General features: G+C 46.6%; 1 protein-coding gene across 4 annotated transcripts in view; it reads right to left on the bottom strand.

Moving 5' to 3' along the window:
• THADA (THADA armadillo repeat containing) overlaps positions 1–19,396 on the bottom strand; it is a 286,751-nt gene that overhangs the window by 33,961 nt on the left and 233,394 nt on the right. For 3 of the 4 annotated variants that reach the window (XR_006784399.1, XM_045827761.1, XM_045827762.1), the window contains exons 32-36: positions 11,146–11,525; positions 10,407–10,525; positions 9,997–10,069; positions 7,113–7,266; positions 4,030–4,161 (exon numbers count right to left, since the gene is read on the bottom strand). Coding sequence is in view for 3 of the 4 variants with exons in the window: in XM_045827761.1 (XP_045683717.1) it covers positions 4,030–4,161; positions 7,113–7,266; positions 9,997–10,069; positions 10,407–10,525; positions 11,146–11,525 (858 nt within the window). In the remaining variant the exon portion in view is untranslated. Of the gene's footprint in view, positions 1–2,476; positions 2,780–4,029; positions 4,162–7,112; positions 7,267–9,996; positions 10,070–10,406; positions 10,526–11,145; positions 11,526–19,396 lie in introns of those variants that run through there. The other variant, XM_045827763.1, reaches the window with a different exon arrangement.

Raw genomic sequence — 19,396 nt, 5'->3', positions numbered from 1 at the left:
CCAGAAATGCCATTTCTTCTGTTCCTCTTAGTGGTACGGGCACAGGACAGCGAGGAGGTAAGGAGTGGAGAGGGTTACTCTGCTGTAGCTTCCTTAAGTCCTTCTTCCAAAGAGAAGGGAGCCTTAGGTAGTGCTCAGAATGTTGCTAATAGGCTGTGAGTTTCACCTTCCAGGTGACCATGTGGACAGCAGGAGAAAAGAGCAGGCAAAAAGAGTGAACAACAAGCCCTGACTGGTGTGGCTTGGTGGGTTGGCGTTGTCCCACATACCAGAAGGTCACCAGTTAGATTCCTACAGGGCACATGCCTGGGTTACGGGCCAGGTCCCCTGCTGGGGACGTGCAGGAGGCAACTGATCGATGTTTCTCTCCCTTTCTCCCTCCCTTCCCCCTATCTGAAAAACAATTTTTTTTAAAAAGTGAGTAATAGTCAGGGTATAGCTCAGTGGATTGTACACGGGCTATAAACCAAAGGGTTGCCGGTTTGATTCCCAGTCAGGGCACATGCCTGGGTTGCAGGCCAGGCCCTCAGTAAGGGGTGTGCAAGAGGCAACCATGCATTGATGTTTCTCTCCCTCATTTTCTCCTTCCCTTCCCCTCTCTCTAAAAATAAATAAATAAATAAATAAATAAATAAATCCTTAAAAAAGCGAACCACCACCATCCTCATGAATGCTATGTAAACATGGGGTCATTTTCTCTGGGCCTTCCAGAATCATTGACCAGTTCACTCCACAAATCTATACCTAAAGCCACTGTGTTCAAGGCGACATGCTGGGGTGATAAACACCTGGTTAATATTTGCCTCTTTTTCGATAGTTTCTTCCCAGTGCCCCCTGGGGCCAACAACTGTGCTGGGCTCCCAGGATAACTGCCCTGTGTGCTGGGAGGGCAGGACAAAGCCAGGCAGTTCATTCTGTTCCTGCAGCAGATAAAGGTCCCCCTTTGCTCTCTATTTCCATAGCTGATCTCTCCGAGGCCTGAGGAATGATCTGTCCCAGATCACAGGGTACTTTCGGCCTCTCAGTGCCTTCCTGGATTTCGGGTAGTTTCACTTCCTGGAGTGCCACAGCCCACTGCTCCACCAGTGGCAGAGGCACAACGTGGTGTTTTCCCACGGATCTCTTGCTGGCATGCAACCTTGAAGTCATCTTCGCTTCTCCTCGTTGCCAGCCTCCCATAAATGCCAGCCCCTGAATCCTGTTGAGTCCACCTTCCATCACCACTGATGGCTGCTCATGCCTCGAAATTTCCCTCACTCACCAGCACTGATCCCTCCCAAACACACACGGTTCTGGCAACATTACTCCCTTTTAAAACCCTCCCCAGCCTTACTTTACCTGGAGGAGGTCCTTGGCTTGGCACCGAAAATCATCCCCGGTGTGCATGCCCCTGCCTTTCTAGCCTTATTTCCTTCTCTACTGTCCTGGCCTCAGCCGTGTTCTGACCACACCAGTCCACACGCTGCTGCCCCATCAGCTCCCCCCAACTCCAAGTTTTCGTTCTGCTTTTCCTTCTGTGTCGAATGCTCTCATCTGTGTCCCGTCTACCCCCTCCTTGGGACGGCTCTCCTCTCCAGAGCCCCTGAGAGCCCATATGCACCTCGAGCTTCCCCGCACCCCCCGCAGGCTCTCGGACGGTGTGGCGCAGAGCTCCTCCGGCCCTCACCCCGCCCTCGTTCCCGGGCTGAGATCTCAGAGGAAGGGGACCTTCATGTTTTATTTTCTTCTCACCAGGAAAAGTAAGATTCATTTAATTTATTTCAAACAATATTTAAGAAGAATTCTCAAAAGAAGATCATAAATATTAACATAACTTAATATTATCTTACTGTGACATTCATTAAACCACTGACTTGGGGACAAAAATTAATGACATGTTTTTCCAACGAATGCAAGATTTGAAAGTGATGACTAACTTGGAACCCGAAGAGCAAACCATCAGTAGTGTGTCCTACAAGATCCCTGAAGGGATGTGAGGAGTTGTTGCCATCAGCTGCTGAGGCCCTTGGGAGATGTCCAAATAAGACAATATTGTTCTGATAAATCAGCTGACTAAACTCCCGACTAAGGTGAAAGATGGGGCGCGACCCTCCGTCCTCAGCTACTCCTCAGTCTGAGCACACACGGTCTGAGCACACACGTGGATTTTGGAGGTGCTGTCAGCGCAGACCGCCACCAGGGGAGTGCTGGGGGTGCCCCCAGAAGTGACCTTGTATTGCTGAGGTCTCTGAATTGGAAGAATCTGGCTTGAATTTGATTTTTTTTTTGGATGCAAAAAGTCATTCAAAATGGATTTTAAAAAAGAGAGGGGGGAAATACTTTTATACAGTTTAGGGGGAAATTACGGGAGTCACACTGGGGGCTGCACTGTTGATGAACCAGTCAGATGATCGACCAACATATACCGTGTTGGTCATTTCTAGTTGTGGAATTGGATTTAAAATTTTATTTTGGAATCATTATTCCCTCAGAGGTTTTCACACATGGAATTTCACATGCAAAAGGCACTCCATGTATAATTACTAATTTCTATTTCTTGAGAAAAAAATTCAAATTAGGAGGGAGAACATAATACAGTTTTACCATAAATAAGTTTGGGAAAATTCTGAAAGAAGGAATCATAGCAGGGCGAAGGCTGTGAGGTCAGGAGGGAAGATGATCACCTAAGAATCCCACCATGAAATGATCTTCCCCGGCTTTGGTGGAGAGGGTCCTAGACAAATCTAGTATCATACTCCATTAAACACTTACTGAGTGCTTGCTGGGTGCTCTGTGTCTCCTGCAAAGGAAAACGCACACTTTGGAAAAAGGCTGAATCAACAACGGCAGAACTTTGGACCTCGAGGACCTTGGACAGGCTGGGGCGGGGGAGGGGAGAAGGCGGCGTGCACGTCACTAGCAGCTGGGACCTGAAGGTTTGCCCACAGAGAGGCACAGCTGACTCTGGCTGCACTTGCTCTACAGTATCACTGAGATGATTAAAAAACTAGCTTTTGCCACATCTGCAGAGAAAAGTACAGACCATTACAACAGTATAGGAAATTCACACATTCCAAGGGAAGCTTCCCAGAACCGCAGCCCTAACTATGGGGACGAGGGGCCCTAAACTGCTTATACACGCTGTCTGGCTATTTCCCCTCCATTCTGCTGTCCACTGAGGCAAACTTCTTTGCTCAGCCTGGGACCCCCTTGCCTCAAACTGGTGTGCCTGCTTCTCTTTGGGATGGCAGACCCAGTGACGTTTCCTGACACCCAGTCCCAAGTGCAGGGAATCCCAGTCCACCAGAGAGGTCACCCTCCCGCATGGCCATTTGTCCAGAGGCGTGACCTTTCTACTGCACCTGCCTCCTGTCCCTTCTATCCAGCAGCCCCCTTTCCACCCACAGCCAACAGTTCCCCCGGCCTCCATAGCATGTGCCATCGCACACAGATGACCAGGGCCCAGGGCACCACAGCTCACAGTATGAGCTGAGTGCCTATGAACTCGGAGCTGTCCTCCCAGGCTGCTCCCCTCTCATCTCCTGCGTGAACATTGCCACCACATGAGGAGCCGAGGCACAGAAGGACACTCTAGACTCACACTCATCTGTTTCTGTAGTGTGTGGAGCTCACAGAGGAACACAATGATGGATCTGTGACTCCCAGATTATGTAGCCACACAGATAATCAAGACTTGACCTTATTTAAAAAGGAGGACAATGTATCTAATAAAAGTCACTGTTTATTAGATTTCTATCTTTGAAAATAGTTCTTCTTTGTGGTGTCCTAGAGTGGGGGGTCAGCAAACTATGGCTAAACGATCAACTCTCAGCAGCCACCTGTTTTTGTCAATAAAGTTTTATTGGAACTGTCATGCCCACGTTTTTACCTATCGTTTAAGGCTGCTTTCCCACTAAATCGGCAGAGTTGTGACAGAGACTGAATGGCCAACAAAGCCTAAAATATTCACTCTCTGGCCCTTTACTGAAAAAGTGTGTCAACCCCTGTGTAAGAGCAATAGGGCATTGCAGAAGCAGAAGAAAGTGGTACCTGTTGACAGGCAGGTGTTTTCTTGTGACATGGCAGTCGTCACCGTTTCCGTGGCCGCGTCTCTGACAGCTTGCTCTTCACTCTGCAGGAGGGTGAGCACACACCTCCAGAGGGCAAGTGTATCCTGCAGTCCTAAGAAGACAGAAAGGAATCCGAATTATGTAAGATGCGATTTACAAGGAGGTACACACACCACTTCAAATCCGTGGTGGAGAACAGTATTTAATGAGCAACAGGTGTTCCTTTTTTCTGGGTATTATGGGAAAGGAAGGTCTGAGAGTCAGATGAACATCAGGATGGAGACAGGGCCGTAGGCGGGAAGGTTTGGAAGTGTCTTTTCTCTCTCTCTCTCTTTTTTTTTGATGGCTGGAGGTTTTTGGAGGCAACTAGCCCCAGGCAAGGCCCCCCAGAAGGTGCGGCCTGGCTGACTCAGGTGCTGGGCCCCGCTGTCCACCGTGACTCACAGTTCTCAGGAATGACACACTACGCATCAAGACCGTTTTGGGGAAACCAGCCCGTTGTTGATATCAGTGACTGTTTGAGCTTATAAATTCTGAAAGCAAAGTTTCAGTCAAGATTATGCTTCGGGGCAAGAAACGAAAAAGGGCAAGGAACCAGGACAAAGGCACTAACCCATACCATGTCTGTGTGGTGCCTACTCCCTGACCGCCATTACCCCTGGGCAGGGACTCTGTCTAGTCCCTGAGCTAGGTGCTGTGGAGGGTGGAACAGGAAAAGACAGTATCTGCCTCTGAGCAACTCAAAGGAACATTAAGCCAAAGAACACAAGGAATGAGAAGTCAGGCATGGAAATGTGTGGCTGTGACTCACTAAAAGGAACCATCACAATGGACTGGTGTAACCAAGGCAGACTTCATGAGGGAGGTGATGGTGGGCAGGGCCTCATAGAAAGGATACATGTTGCACATGGGGGTGGGCCGAGGCTTGTGGAGCATCACCACGGAGGGCCACGGAAGTCTACCACTCATCATCCCTGGTCTTCAGTGGAGAACCAGACCTGTCCTAAGAGCTCTTCTCAGACTATCCTTTCCCTGATGTGTCCATGGAGAACCTGGTATCAGAGTCACTGACGCTTCTTCATTCATACCAAGAACCGCATGGCTCCCTCTGTGGTTTTGATCTTTCCTTTCGGTTATAAATCTGGCTTTATGTTTTACTCAGTCTTTCAGAATCTGTCCATTTTAATGTTCTGTAGAGTTTAATATTTTCCTCTTTAACATGGTCAGTTATGCCCTCAAAAACCTTAATCTTCCCTCTTTAGTCCATTTCAATTTTTCTTTTTCCTTAAATGACCTGGTTCTGTCCTCAACTTTCCATGCACTTTTATGTCCTTTGTTTCTCCACTCTGTACCTATTTTTCAAGTTCTTGTAGGTCACCACCCCCCACTGACCTCCTTCCTCATGGCCTACAGTGCTATAACCAGCGCCGGTAATTATGAACCAAAGGCTTTTGCCCAGTTTCACTCAGGAATTCCACACACATTTTTGAGTGATAGGAGCTGGGGTCAGAGTGGCCAAAGTCACTCAGAACATGTGCTGCAAAATACTCCTCTCCCTGTAGAAGCTTCACCAAAATTTGTAAGCCTTTGTTCTCATTCCTCTGGAGCAAATGATTAAATCACAGTCATAGAAGGTCCTGTTTCAGTCCCTGCTGGATGCAAGAAAAATGCCTCAGAGTCACTTAGAAGAAAGAATTAAGAGGACATCAGAGACAACTTTGTTTCCCAGAGTTCTGGGGACAAGAGATACTTCACTGGTCTGAACTCCAGTAACACTTCCAATCTGAATTGCACCATCTACAAAAACAGTTCTCTCCTTTATCCTATAGATCCTTTCTTAGCAACTACACTGGAAGCTCCTTGCACCCAGGGACTGTGGTTTATTCTCCAGGCTGGGCATGGCAGCGGTGAACAGAAACAGAACTCCAGTAACAGATGGGAGAGAATCACAGCGCGGCAGTACGGGGTAAGACAGCAGGAGAGGACAGGGTCGGTCGGGACTGAGGCATGGCTGCAGGTTCTGGGTTATTCTTTTATTAGACCCTAGGCTCAAAAACAAATAAAATAGAATATCACAATTTACAAAAATTAGAAAAGATTAGAACAAAACCCCCTATGCTGTTTAATTCCTTAGGATTTCCTAAAGCTTGGTTTCCTCAGATACCAAGGACAGGATGCTCTTTCCTGACTACTACTCTTGAAGGACAGGGGTGGCAGTGAGGAGAGAGACCTGATGGTGGAGAACGTGGCCAGAAGCCAGCCAGGCTGTGCCCCCGCCATGTAATTTCAAAATTTCTCCCTGTTTGTGTCTCAGAGATGCCTTCAACTTAAAAGTAAGTTCAGTGAGAGACACCAGCAGCCCCGCCAGTCACTTAAGCCAGAAGCCCGGATGTCCTCCTTGAATTTCCTTTTACATGAACCTCAACACCAAGTCATGATTCAACTTCCTAAGTCCTTTCCATCTTGTCCTTTCTTTTTCCTCAGTGCCACAGCTTCACACTGACCCATTCATTTCTCACCAAGATCATTGCCACAGGCTTCCTGGAAGAGGTGACGGTTAGGCCTAGTCTTGAAAGACAAATAGAAGTCAGTCAAGCAGCAATTTGTTTATAGAACTGTTCCCTACCGATGACTCATAGTGCCCATGCTGGCCGATGAGAAGGGAGGGGCAGGTAAGCAGGCAGGGCGCAGAAGAGGAAGAGCCTTACAACCCATGTGGAAGGGTGGACAGATTTTAACGGGAGGGCAAAGGGAACCCACTTACAGGCTTTAGGCAGTGGAGTGAAATCAGATTTGTGTTTCAGAAGGACCACAGAAGCTTCTGGAAACATAAGAAGAAAGGCTTGGGGACAAGACAGAAAGGAAAGAGGCCACTGAAGAGGCTGCTGGTGAAGAGTGGTTAGAGCAGGAGCTGCGAGGGCGGGAAGGCACCGGGAAGACGTAAAGGAACAGCGCGCACTGCCGTTCTTCACCTCCCCTTCTCTTCTACCCCGGGGTATCCGTGCGCACTCCCAGCGCATTGGGTGCGGTGGACGAGGGATGATCCCTGCGCACCGCACTTACCGAGAAGGGGGCGGGGGTTGGTGAGGAACATGGGTGTGGCGCTGGTGAGGACTTCAGCAGCCGCCAGCCTGGACTCTGTGGGAAGATGGTCTCCACAAGATGCGACGACCAACTGAACCCACTGCTTCAGTTTGGGGGCGACGGAGTCCCTGGTCTGAAAGCACAAAGTGTAGAGCAGTTCAGAGGATGCAGTCATGAGTTAGGGATGAGCTACACACCCCAAACTGCAGCTGCAAATTACCTCTTGCCACAGTGGGAAGAAAGGTTTTTCTGTTGTTTTTCCATCCCAACTAGAGAGAAATAAACAAGCCCAGGGAAGAAAATCTGACCTGTGCTTCAGTAATAGAGTCACTCTAACTGGCAAGCAAGTTCCTTGAGTGTTTTCTGATGCAAATCAGGTTATCAGAAAACTGGTGTATTTGACAGTGTCCGTCAGTAAAGACAAAACTTGGGGAAAGACTGTGGCAACAAATAATACTTATCTCCAATAACCAGATACTTCTTCTGTTTTTAATAACAGAACGACAGATTTTTGGCTGGGCATATGGACACCCAGCTAAAAAAGCAATGCAATTCCTAGACTGCATTTCCTAGACTCCCTTGAATTTGGGAGAAATGTGATCAAGTTCTGACCAATGGGACGGTGGTATCCATGCACTTTCGGGCCAATCCTTAGGAAATAGGTGTGACCTTCACTTTCTGGGTTTCTCCTTCCTGCTAGCTGAGTAGGACAGGATGACGGGAGCTGGAGCGACCATCTGGGACCATGCTGAGGACAGCAGGACATCAAGGCCAAGGGCCTGGGGATCCAACACTATGAAGCCACCCTGTTTGCTTTGGACTGCTTCTACCTGGTTCACACATCACTGTGTTTATGAGTTTCTGTTACAACATTTAAAGCAGCATCCCAACTAACATTATCATTTTTAAATAGTAACAGCTTTATTGAGTATAATTCACATACTGTGTAATTCATCCATTCAAGTACATAAACAATTCAATGGTCTTTCGTACATTTACACATATGTGTAACCATCGCCACAATCAATTTTGGAATATTTTCACCATCAAAAAGAGAAACCTTTACTCTCTCTGGTTACCATTCTCCACCCTGTCATCTGCCCCCTCCCCTAGCCCTAAACTGGTAATCTACTGTCTGCATGGATTTGCCGTTTTGGGGCATTTCATAGAAATTGCATCACACAATACGTGGTCTTTTGTGACTGGCTTCTTTTACTTACCATGCTCTTTTAAGGATCATCCATGCAGGAGGATGTATCAGGACTCCATTACTTTTTAGTGGCTGAATAATATTCCATTAGGTAGATATGCCATATTTTGTTTGCCCATTCAGCAGTTGATGGACATCTGAGTTGTTTCTACCTTTATTTTTTTTTTTAACTTTTCCTAAAAGGGAGTTGTTGTTCCAGACGGACCTTACTTCCCTATCAACTAAGCCTCTCTAAGTTTTCCACATGAGACTACTGGCTCCTCTGATTATCTAGGGAGTGAAACTGATGGGCAACCCGAACCCAGAGGAAGACTCTGATTCCCAACCCAACACCCAAAGCAACCCAGGTCTTCCCAGGGACTTCTTGTATGTGTTTCTCTGCAGTTCCGCTAATATTTCTCTCCCTGGAAAACTCCTAGCTCTCATCAAGTATCAGTTTATTCAAGTACCACGCAGGGTCATTAATGTACATGTGACAAATGGTTAAAAATGGCTTTAGATGAGAACAATGTCTTTGGGCAGACAATAGGCTGCCTTATGACTACTTTCTTAGAATTTGTTTTTTTTCCCCCTCCAGGCTGTTAATTTTTTAAGTAAATTCTTTCCCTCCCTACAAACATCCTCCCCTTGCCCCCCACCCCTTTTTTTCTTTTTATATCTCCCAGTGACCACCTGGCTTTGGCCCCCTGGCCTGCCTTTGAATGGCAGACTGCAGGAAACTGTGTATCTGCTTCATTCTCCCCTCTGGTTTTCTCCCCACCCCCAGCTCTCCGAATTTCACAATCTCCTCTGTGAAGTCTCCCTCAGCTCCCCAAACACTCCCTCCCTCCTGGGGATTCCCACAGCCCCGTCCTAACTAGAGCATTTAATGTCATGTCCTTTCCTCCCATTAGACTGTCCCTCCAGTCTCTCTTCATCTTCGCATCTCCAGGACCTCTCTCGGTGCTGCGTTGTTGTTAGGAATCAGAATTCCCAACCTTATGCCGACACCATCCCAGTGTGGTGATGAGTAACCAAGCTCCTCGGGTGATTTTACTGGAGTATTGACTGCTTTCTGCTTACAATCCTTCCGTGGTGGCGGCATTGTCCTCATATACCCCCCAGTATGCCTGTATTTGTCTTAAGGCCTCTTCCCAGGAAGGTCTTTTGATTCCACAGTCCCAACTCACAGCCAAAGGACATGTGAGACAGGTGGGCACACCTGGGCCTCCCTGCAGAGCCAGCTGGGCCGTGTTCTGAGGGAACAGTCAAGCAAGAGTGATACATTTTCATACTTGGTGGCTAGGATGTAATCCTAGTGACTTGCCATTCTTGGAAATGACTGGTTTACTCCCTCTTTAAATAGTCAATCTAGAAAAATAAGAAAACACAAGGGGTCTGGGTGTGTGTGTGTGTATGTGTGTGTGTGTTGGTGGGGAGGGGGTTGTGTTATTGTTATGGCCTCTAATCAAATGTGCCCAGAACAACAGAAATATCAAAGGTGGTGCACAAAAAATTCTTTACAACTTTTACCCAAAGTGAAACATCAATATGAACAATATTTTTGCAAGGCTGCACACACATGCCATGTATTCTGCCTACTGACACCTTCCAGGTAAAAAAAAAAAGAGCACAAAAACCTGGACCCCAGAACCAGGGCAGAACTGGCCTTACCTCCTCACTTGTCTGCACATGGTGGATGATCACTTTGGAGGCGAGTCTCAGGGCTACACTTTGAATTTCAGACCTAGAAAAAGTAAGCCAGAAACACCCCCAAATAAAGTCAGACGTATTTTGTATGGATTTGGTTTTGCAGATGGTCTGTAATCCATGCGGACGTGCATGCTGGAAGCCTCCACCGCCCCGCTATACAAACGCCTCCAGCAGTGACTACCTTTTGGTTATTAATGTGCTACTCAGACATCATTCTATTGCTTGAGCTTGGAACACGCTCCTAAGCGGAGATTTGGAAAGAAATACAGGGCCTGAGTCCTTAGGCCAGGACTGTGCTCAAGTTCATTGTGTAACTGACCAATGGGCCCACAAGAGGAACTGAGTTTGCACAGCAAGCATTGGGGGCAAACCTTTCATTGGAAGCAACATCCATTGTCCAGTCCAAGAACTCCTCTGGGGTCAGATGGACACAGCATTCTGTCTGGGGAAGCCACTCACTGGGGTCCATGCAGTGGAGAATTTTCAGTATCTGTGTGAGCCAGATCCATGAAAAAAAGAGGAAAAAAAGAAAGAAAACCACCTCAAGAAAAAGTCTCCAGAAGCTAAATGATAATCACTTGTAATGATAAGGGGAGTCTATCTTTCAAAAAGCTCCCACTGACTTCTTGTTTCCTTCTTAATATCTTTGGGACGCCAAGACCGGGTGGAGCACTGACACACCCGAGGGGCCTAGTGACCTGAGGCCAGTCTAGAGGACCAGACTCCGAAGTCGGCGTCCCTTCCTTTCAATTATGCTTTCTAGGAGCCTGTCTGCCCCCAAACAGCCACATCCGCAAGACTACCCTGTGACACGTTCCACAGCCAACCGTCAGTGCTGTTTCCCGGAGCATTCGGTGGCTTACTCTCAATCTGCCTTCCATTAATTCCTGTCACTAACACCACCATCAGCAAACACTTTTCGTAGTACCCATCTGCACATGAAGCCACACCAAGCCCCACAAAGAGTCCTTGCCCTCCTGATGCTGAATTCCCTCGTACTGCTCCTGGAGAAGCCAAACCCAATCCTGCTTTCATGAGCTGATTGTACCGGTGGGCTCACCGAAGAGTGTGGGGGGTGGGAGGGAGCGGTCACTACATCAGAGACTTTACCTTGCAGGAGCATTCTGGGTGAGTTTCCTTCAGAGCCAACATTAAGAACGTCCCTCCCATATTCCACAGCAAAGGTGGCAGTTCCTTCTTCCCCAATCCAGAGGCTGCTGCTGAAAACCTTTCCAGCAGAGCTTCCAGGGTCAGCAGGCGCACTTCCGGGAAGGAAGACGCCAGCAGCTGAGAGAAGGAGATGGGAACGTCCATTGTCTGCTCTCCAGCCTGGGCTGCCACTGCCCACACTGCAGCGATGGCCAGCTTGGTGAGGCTCTGGAGGTACTGGGGCAGGCCAGGCACTGTGAAGGTGTAGGGGAAGCCCCGTATTAGCTCGGATCCTGAGACGATCTTTCCGACTTCCTCCCACAAGCCAAGATGCTCCAGAACTAAAAAGCAAAAACAAAACAAAACCCAAAGCTAATCACTTCATTCAAAGTTCCACAAAAGGGCTTGGGAAAGTGCAGGGTGTGGTTACACTAGGTGGGACTGTCAGATATCTTTTCTGAGTACATTTCACACTTATAATAATGAGTGACTGGCCCACCAGGATTCAGATTTCTGGTCCAGAAGCAATTTCTACCTAGGTAACTCATAATTTCCCCAGGGGACAAAAGGCATCCCTATCAGAAGATGTTCTTGTTCCTACCCCCAACATTCAGTATCTATGAACTTAGTGACCTCTTAAGTCACCACGTCTCAAAGTTGAGCAGGATGAAAGGACATCTAGTCCAAACCGCCTTCAGGGGCTCAGATCCCTTCTACAGCACCTCTTCTCAGAGGCTCTTGGGTAAATCTTATGGGTGACCTGGGGCTCACATGACAGACTATTCCACAGTTAGTAGATCTACTAGCCTGATTCTGCATGCTGAGGCTCCCAGTGACCCCTGTAGACATTTGAATGCAGTTATTATGTCCCCTTTATCTTCTCCAGATGAAATACCCCTACTTCCTTCAACTCTTCACCATCTCATGGGGCTCACCTTACTCACTATTCTAGCTGTCTTTCTCCAGACACGTGTCACCTCCTCTTAAGGTATGGCCCCACTGTGTGGGACCATGACCTTTACGAGTGTCTGACCAGCAGGACTATTACTTTCCCTGTTCTGACACTAGGTCACGGAGTTGCATCACATTGCTGATTCATGAGGGGCATATTGTCACCTGAAACCACAGCCTTTCTTCTCTTGCAGGATCTACAGGTGCTGGTGAGTCATCTTTATCCCACCTTGTACTTGATATTTAGACCTAGACTTGTTTTCTTTCTTTCTTTGTTTTAAACCAAGTATATCCTTGTTAAATTTTATCTCCCTGTTGAGTTTTATGGTCTGCCTTTTAGATTGCTAAGATCTTTTTACATTCTCAGTTCTTTTTAAAGTATACTTTATTGATTATGCTATTACAGTTGTCCCATTTTTTCTACCATTTATTCCCCTCTTCCCTGCACCCTCACTCCCACCAGCATCCCACCCCCCACCGCCATAGTTCATGTCCAGGGGTCATACATATAAGTTCTTTGGCTTCTACCTTTCCCTTACTATTCTTAACTTCCTACTGTCTATTTTGTACCTATTATTTATGCTTCTTAATCCCTGTACCTTTTCCCTTGTCCCCTCCCTGCCAATAACCCTCCATGTGATCTCCATTTCCGTGATTCTGTTCCTGTTCTAGTTGTTTGCTTAGTTTGTTTTTGTTTTTTATTAAGGTTCAGTTGCTGATAGCTGTGTGTTTGTTGTAATTCTACTGTTCATATTATTGATTATCTTCTTTTTCTTAGGTAAGTCCCTTTAACATTTCATATAATAAGGGTTGGTGATGATGAACTTCTTTAACTTGACCTTATCTGGGAAGCACTTTATTTGCCCTTCCATTCTAAATGATAGCTTTGCTGGATAGAGTCATCTACATTGTAGGTCTGTGCCTTTCCCGATGTTGAATACTTCTTTCCAGCCCTTTATGCAAGGCTTCTTTTGAGAAATCAGCTGATAGTCTTATGGGAACTCCTTTGTAAGTAACTGTCTCCTTTCCTGTTGTTGCTTTTAAGATTCTTTCCTTATCTTTAATCTTGAGTACTGTAATTATGATGTGCCTTGGCATGTGCTTCCTTGCTCCGACTTCTTAGGGACTCTCTGAGCTTCCTGGACTTCCTGAAAGTCTATTTCCTTTGCCAGATTGGGAAAGTTCTCCTTCATTATATTTTCAAGTAAGTTTTAAATTTCTTGCTCTTCCTATTCTCCTTCATTATATTTTCAAGTAAGTTTTTGATTTCTTGCTCTTCTGCTTTTTCTTCTGGCACCCCTATGATTTGGATGTTGTAAAGTTTGAAGTTGTCCCAGAGGTTCCTAAGCCTCTCCTCATTTTTTTGAATTCTTGTTTCTTCATTCTGTTCTGGTTGAATGTTTATTTCTTTCTTCTGCTCCAAATCACTGATTTGAGTCCTGGTTTCCTTCCCTTCACTGTTGATTCCCTGTATTTTTTCCTTTATTTCACTTTGCATAGCCTTCACTTCTTCCTCTATGTTGTGACCATACTCAACCATTTCAGTGAGCATCCTGATTACCAGTGTTTTAAACTCTGCATCTGAGAGGTTGGTTATCTCTTCATTGCTTAGTTCTTTTATGGGGATCTTGATCTGTTTTCATTTGAGCCATATTTTTTTGTTTTGGCACACCTGTTATGTTGTAAGGGGCGGAGCTTTGGGTATTTGTCAGGGTAGGGCAACCCACGTTGCTATGTTGTGGCACTGTATGTGGGGGAGGGGTCAGAGTGGGAACAACGCCACTGGCTCAGCTCTTGACTGGCTTTCAGTCACTTCTCTCACTACCCACAAGAAAATTGAGCTTTTCTGGTGCTGATTCCTGGGTGGGTGGGTTTTTGTATATTCTAGGACCCTGTAGGTCTCTCCAATGCACTCTCCTGTGATGCTGGGAATTTCTCCCGCTGCTGCAACCCCCATAGGTTTTCACAGCCAGAGGTTTTGAGGCTTTATTTTGCCCATGCTGGAACCTTTGATTGCGTGGTCTCACTCCCCAGTTGTTCCTCCCAGTTTATCCACATGACAGCCTACTTCACCAGCCACTGCCTCACCTGCCCGGTCCTCTAGCCTTCACCTTGCTGTGGAGTCCTCTCCATCCTGGCTGCCTGTCTCTGCCCCTCCTACCAGTCTGGATGAATGTTTCTTTATTAACTTCTTGGTTTTTGGACTTCCATGTAGTTCGATTTCCTGGCAGTTCTGGTTGTTTTTTTCTTTTTAAGTTTGTTGTTGTCCTTCTTTTGGTTGTGTGAGGAGGCAAAGTATACCTACCTATGCCTCCATCTTGGCCAGAAGTGTGTATTTTCAGTTCTGATCAAAAGTATCTGGAGCCTGCTTACTATGTGCTAGGTGTTAAATTTAAAAAAGAGCACTACCCTTGAGGAGTTTATAGTCTGGTTTGAGACTGAGAAATGAATGACCAGGTAATTCTAATATAGTGGTGTAAATGGTAGTCTAGGTCTTAAAGGAGAAGAATGGGTTGGAACTACCAAAGGCAGAGCAATGGTTCAAAGGCACGAGGCAGAATGGACCACGTGGGGAACTATAGGCAGTCTGATGTCACCACAGAAAGAATTCAAGGTGGGGAAGGGCAGGAGATGAGGCCAGAGAAGCACTGTGGCCAGGACACAGAGAACCTTCTAGTCCACGTGAAGGAGCCTGGACATTCTTCTGTCAGCTACGGAATGTTGCTGAGGGGTTATTCTGAGCAATGAGGTCAGGTGAATGTGTTCCCTGAAGTGTTCTTATTGCTGAGAGGTACAGAGGTAGGGAGAAACGATGAGAGCCTAGGGGAAGGAAGGAATAGGAAGAAGATGTGCTTGAGGAGCACTGGAGGAATGAAACTAGTAGCAGTGGGGGACAAGTTAGGGGAGGAGTCACAGGTTCCTCCTAGAACCTAGATTCTTTAGATAATACAGTCATCATCCCATAGAAACCAGGTAATCTCAAATTGACACACATACCACAAATGCCTGCAATCATCAAATAAGTATTAAGAGTGTGGACTGGACCCTGGCTGGTATTGCTCTGTGGATTGAGCGCAGGCTGCGAACCAAAGTATCACAGGTTCGATTCCCAGCCAGGGCACATGCCAGGGTTGCAGGCCACGGCCCCCAGCAACTGCACATTCATGTTTCTCTCCCCCCCCCCTTACCTTCCCTCTCTAAAAATAAATAAATAAATCTTAAAAAAAATAAAAAGAGCGTGGACTGTGCCAGCGGGGAGGGCAGAGGCCTTCAACAAGTGTTAGCTCCCTGCCTGCCCCTGCCCCCCACCCCACTCCACGCTCTCACCACTTCATTAACTAGCTCTCACCCCTCCTAACTTTACCATTCTGTCCACAGAATTTTATCTGTAAGGACATCAGGACAGACATCACCAAATGCCCTGCTGAAATTCAGATATCTCATAACTCAGTGCACACTACTGACATCTAGAAGTAATATCTATTCAGGTAACTCAGTTCTTCCCCTATGGGGACAAAAGGCATTGCTATCAGAACACTATCATAAATATAATACAAGTGTAAAATATTAAAGTAACAGTTAAAAATGTGAAATTTAAAAAATCACATTGGCTTGCAATAGTGCAGCAATTAAAATGATGGAATATTCATTTTACACATCAAATCATCAAAAAAAAGTTTGTCCCAGGAGGCAAAGTGAGGACTCAGTCTCTGATACAACTCAGCCCTGGGGAGACCACCAACCACCGTCTATGGCTGCAGACTCCCCCCAACCCCCTGCTCTTAACTGAGACTCTGCAGAAGTCCAAGTTCAAGCAGGAGGGCAGCCATCTTTACAAAGCAACAGCAAATCCCAGGGAGTTGGGATCCTCAACCTTTGTGTCATCATCTCTACTTTCAATGCCTAAAAACCTAATCCCATTACAATTTACTTATGGGAAGACCACACTACCATGGTCTCAGGGCACCAGTTTCCTATCCTTCCACCCATTGCTGCCTGAGGACAACACTGCATTAATTTGCTTGCCAAGAAGTCAGAAGCATGGCTCAGGGATCTGCTCTTCAAAACATAATTAGCCCTGGCTGGTGTGGCTCAGTGGACTGAGTGCCAGCCTGTGAACTGAAACAGGCTGGTTCGATTCACAGTCAGGGCACATGCCTGGGTTGTGGGCCAGGTCCCTGGTTGGGGGTATGTGAGAGGTAACTGATCGATATATCTCTTGCACATCCATGTTTCTCTCCTTCTCTCCCTCCCTTCCCTTCTCTCTAAAAAGAAATATATAAAATCTTTAAAAAAACACAATTGAAGATGGGAAGAAAGGTCTCTAGGCCACTCTGGATAGTTTTCAGAGGAATCTGTTATCGAAAGAGAGACTCCAGGCAGAGTGGATAGTCTGCTGCCCTCAAGAGCTGGGCCCCCAGACTCACTTGCTTCCTCTAGGACCATGAGGAAGGATGACATCACCAAGAAGCCAGGGACTTAAGGCACTGTCCACAACAAGGAGGAAACGGGGGACATGCTGTAGAAAGGACCCTTTGGACTTCCTGGCCTATGTTGCCTGGGAGTTCAGTATAATTCCATAAGCACTTGTTGAACACATATTAGGTACTTCAGGAAATCAAGACATTCAGAGCTGAGAAACAAAAATTGCCTGCTGTCAAAGAGCTTTAAAACTAATGGGAGATAAAGACAACTACAAAAATTGCAAAATGCTTAGTGACCTAAAATTGTTAGTGAGAAAAGCTGACAAGTGTTGGGTATGTACTGTGTCCTATGGAACATCATATACCTATAACTCAATGACATAAAAAACTATCCTTGGTGAGTATTACTCTAAGTGCTGTGACATGTGTGAACTCATGTAATGAAGTAGGCAGGCACTATTATCAACCCCATTTCACAGATGCGGAAACAGAGAGGTTAAGTTACTTGCCCAAGGTCACAAAGAAATGGGGGGTTAAAAAAAATTAAACCCAAAAGAATGACAAAAATGAAGGCAATGGGCACTTCTACTGGAAGAAGTAAACAAGAGTTTTCAGGAGGGACCAAAGTTTAAGAAGGGCCCCGAAGGCTGCCCGAGGCGCCTGACGAGGAGAGGAAAGGGCAGGTGCTCCAGAGGGTTCGGAGGGAGGAGACAAAGAGCTGCTAACAGGTTTGATAAATTAATGTGGCAACAGAGGCACTTTCTCCGAACTGCTGCTTAGAAAAAGAATTCAGCTGTGCAGCAAGGCCCAGAGAGATGTCCCACAGCAGAATTTCTTAAAACCCGAGTGCGCATCTGAATCTGTTGGAGGGCTTGCAGGCTCCAGACTGCAGCCAGGGGCTCATCCCCCAAGTCTGTGATTTAGGAGGTCTGCGAACGGGCAGGTCTAACGAGCTCACGTGACCCCACTGCTGCCGAGCCACTGCCCTCAGGTGATGGTTCTTAGCCAGCAGTTGTTAAAATCGCACATGCCTGGACCCCACTCTCACAGATTCTGATTCGGTTGGTTTCGAGGTGAGTGCAGGTATCTGTAGTTTTAAGCCAGCAGGTAATGCTGCTACGTGCTCCAGCTGAGAACCACACTCCTAAGATCCGACTCTCACTGTTCCTAGTGAAGAACCAGAGAGTTCACTATGCCCCATTTTCTCTTACAAAGAAAAACACCAAAGGAGGGAAAGTCACCAAGAATTCAAAATAATGTATAAGCACAATAAAGGCCCCTGGCTGGCAGGCCTTCCCCGCTGGCTCACTATGTACAGGTTCTGTTCTAGGGTTAGGGTATAGCAGTGAATCAGAAAAGCCCCAGGTTCTGCACTTAGGGGGCCCCCCATTTAGGTGGGGGCCATAGAGCTCTCTCCTCCAAGTGCCTAGAGAGAGAGGGTCTCTAGATGGGACTGGAGGATGGAACTACAAATCCTCAGCACTTTAACACAAGCAGCTGCAGTGACTAAAAAAGACAGACTGCTCTGCAGTCTAGCACAGTGGTTTCTCAGCCTAGGAAGTACATGGAATTCACCTGGAGAGCTTTAGCAAAACACCATATCAGGGATGCTTGACTGCATCTCGGGGGCAAGCCCGGTTTTAAAGCGACCCTGGTGACTCTAGTGTGTGCGTGGGGGTTGACAGCTACTGTTTCACTGTCTCTGCATCTCCCAGTAGGTAGATTCTCCAACATGTTTCACCACTGGAATTTCACAACCTGGTGAAGCACTTTTTTTTTGGCTTATGTTATTTTCTTTATGGTATATTTTTATTGTTTATGTTATTACAGTTGTCCCCACTTTCTCCCCGTTTGCCCACCTCCACCCACCCTCTCCTCCCTCAGGAAATGCCCAAATGGTTGTCTGGGCCCATGGGTCAGGCACATATGTTCTATGGCTTATCTGTTAAACTTCTTTCATCCAGTTCTCCCCACCTCCCACTCCCTTCTGACAGCTGTCAGCCTGTTCCATGTATCTATGCTTCCGATTCTATTTTGCTCGTTACTTTGTTCATTAGATTCCACACATAAACGAGAGCATGTGGTGTTCGTCTTTCTCTGACTCGCTTATTTCACTTAGCACAGTAGACTCCCGGTGCATCCACGCTGTCGCAAAAGATAAGTGGTCCCTCTGTTTCACTGCTGCACAGTATTCCCTTGTGTGAATTCACAGCCTTTCGTCCACTCATCACACTGTTCTGCGTCCTGCCCTACCAACTGCATTTCAAAGTTTAGATCGACATAGGGTTCGTATTCTTTCTCTGTTTATGAGAGCCTGTTATCTACAGGACACAAAACCTGGTTAGTCTTTCATGGGGTTCCTTATTCTGAGGCTTAACAACTTTCTTCTCTAGAAGAGAACTTTTCTACTTGCAATTTCAATTTTGATTACTTCGGGTTTCTTCCTATCTTTCCTGGAAAGCCTGGTGTTCCAATGAAAAAAATCGAGTCTCTCCTTCAGTGGAGTCATCTTATTTTTCATAAATTAGATGATTTTTGCAAACTCTTAAGTGGTTTTCCCCAGCCCTCCTTATTTGGAAAGTGTTTAGATTTTCCCATCGGTGCAGTTGTTCCTGTCACCCAAGCATGTGCGACTGACTAAATGCCCAGTTAGATTCCGTCTTTGAACTGAACTTCTTTTTCTTCTCGACAGCGAGGCTATTTCTAGCCTTCAAACAATCGGTTTAATGGCTGAATTCACTTGGAAGAACAATGCCTCCTGCTGTGCTGTGCCCTGGTTCAGTGGAGAAATAATTCCCAAGTTAGGCATTCAAGGACCAATAAAACGTCGAAAACAA

The sequence above is a fragment of the Phyllostomus hastatus genome, unplaced genomic scaffold, assembly GCF_019186645.2.
Source record: "Phyllostomus hastatus isolate PE091 unplaced genomic scaffold, TTU_PhHast_1.1 phas_scaffold_78, whole genome shotgun sequence".
NCBI classification, from domain to species: domain Eukaryota; kingdom Metazoa; phylum Chordata; class Mammalia; order Chiroptera; family Phyllostomidae; genus Phyllostomus; species Phyllostomus hastatus.
This window is presented reverse-complemented; position numbering and strand designations above follow the sequence as displayed.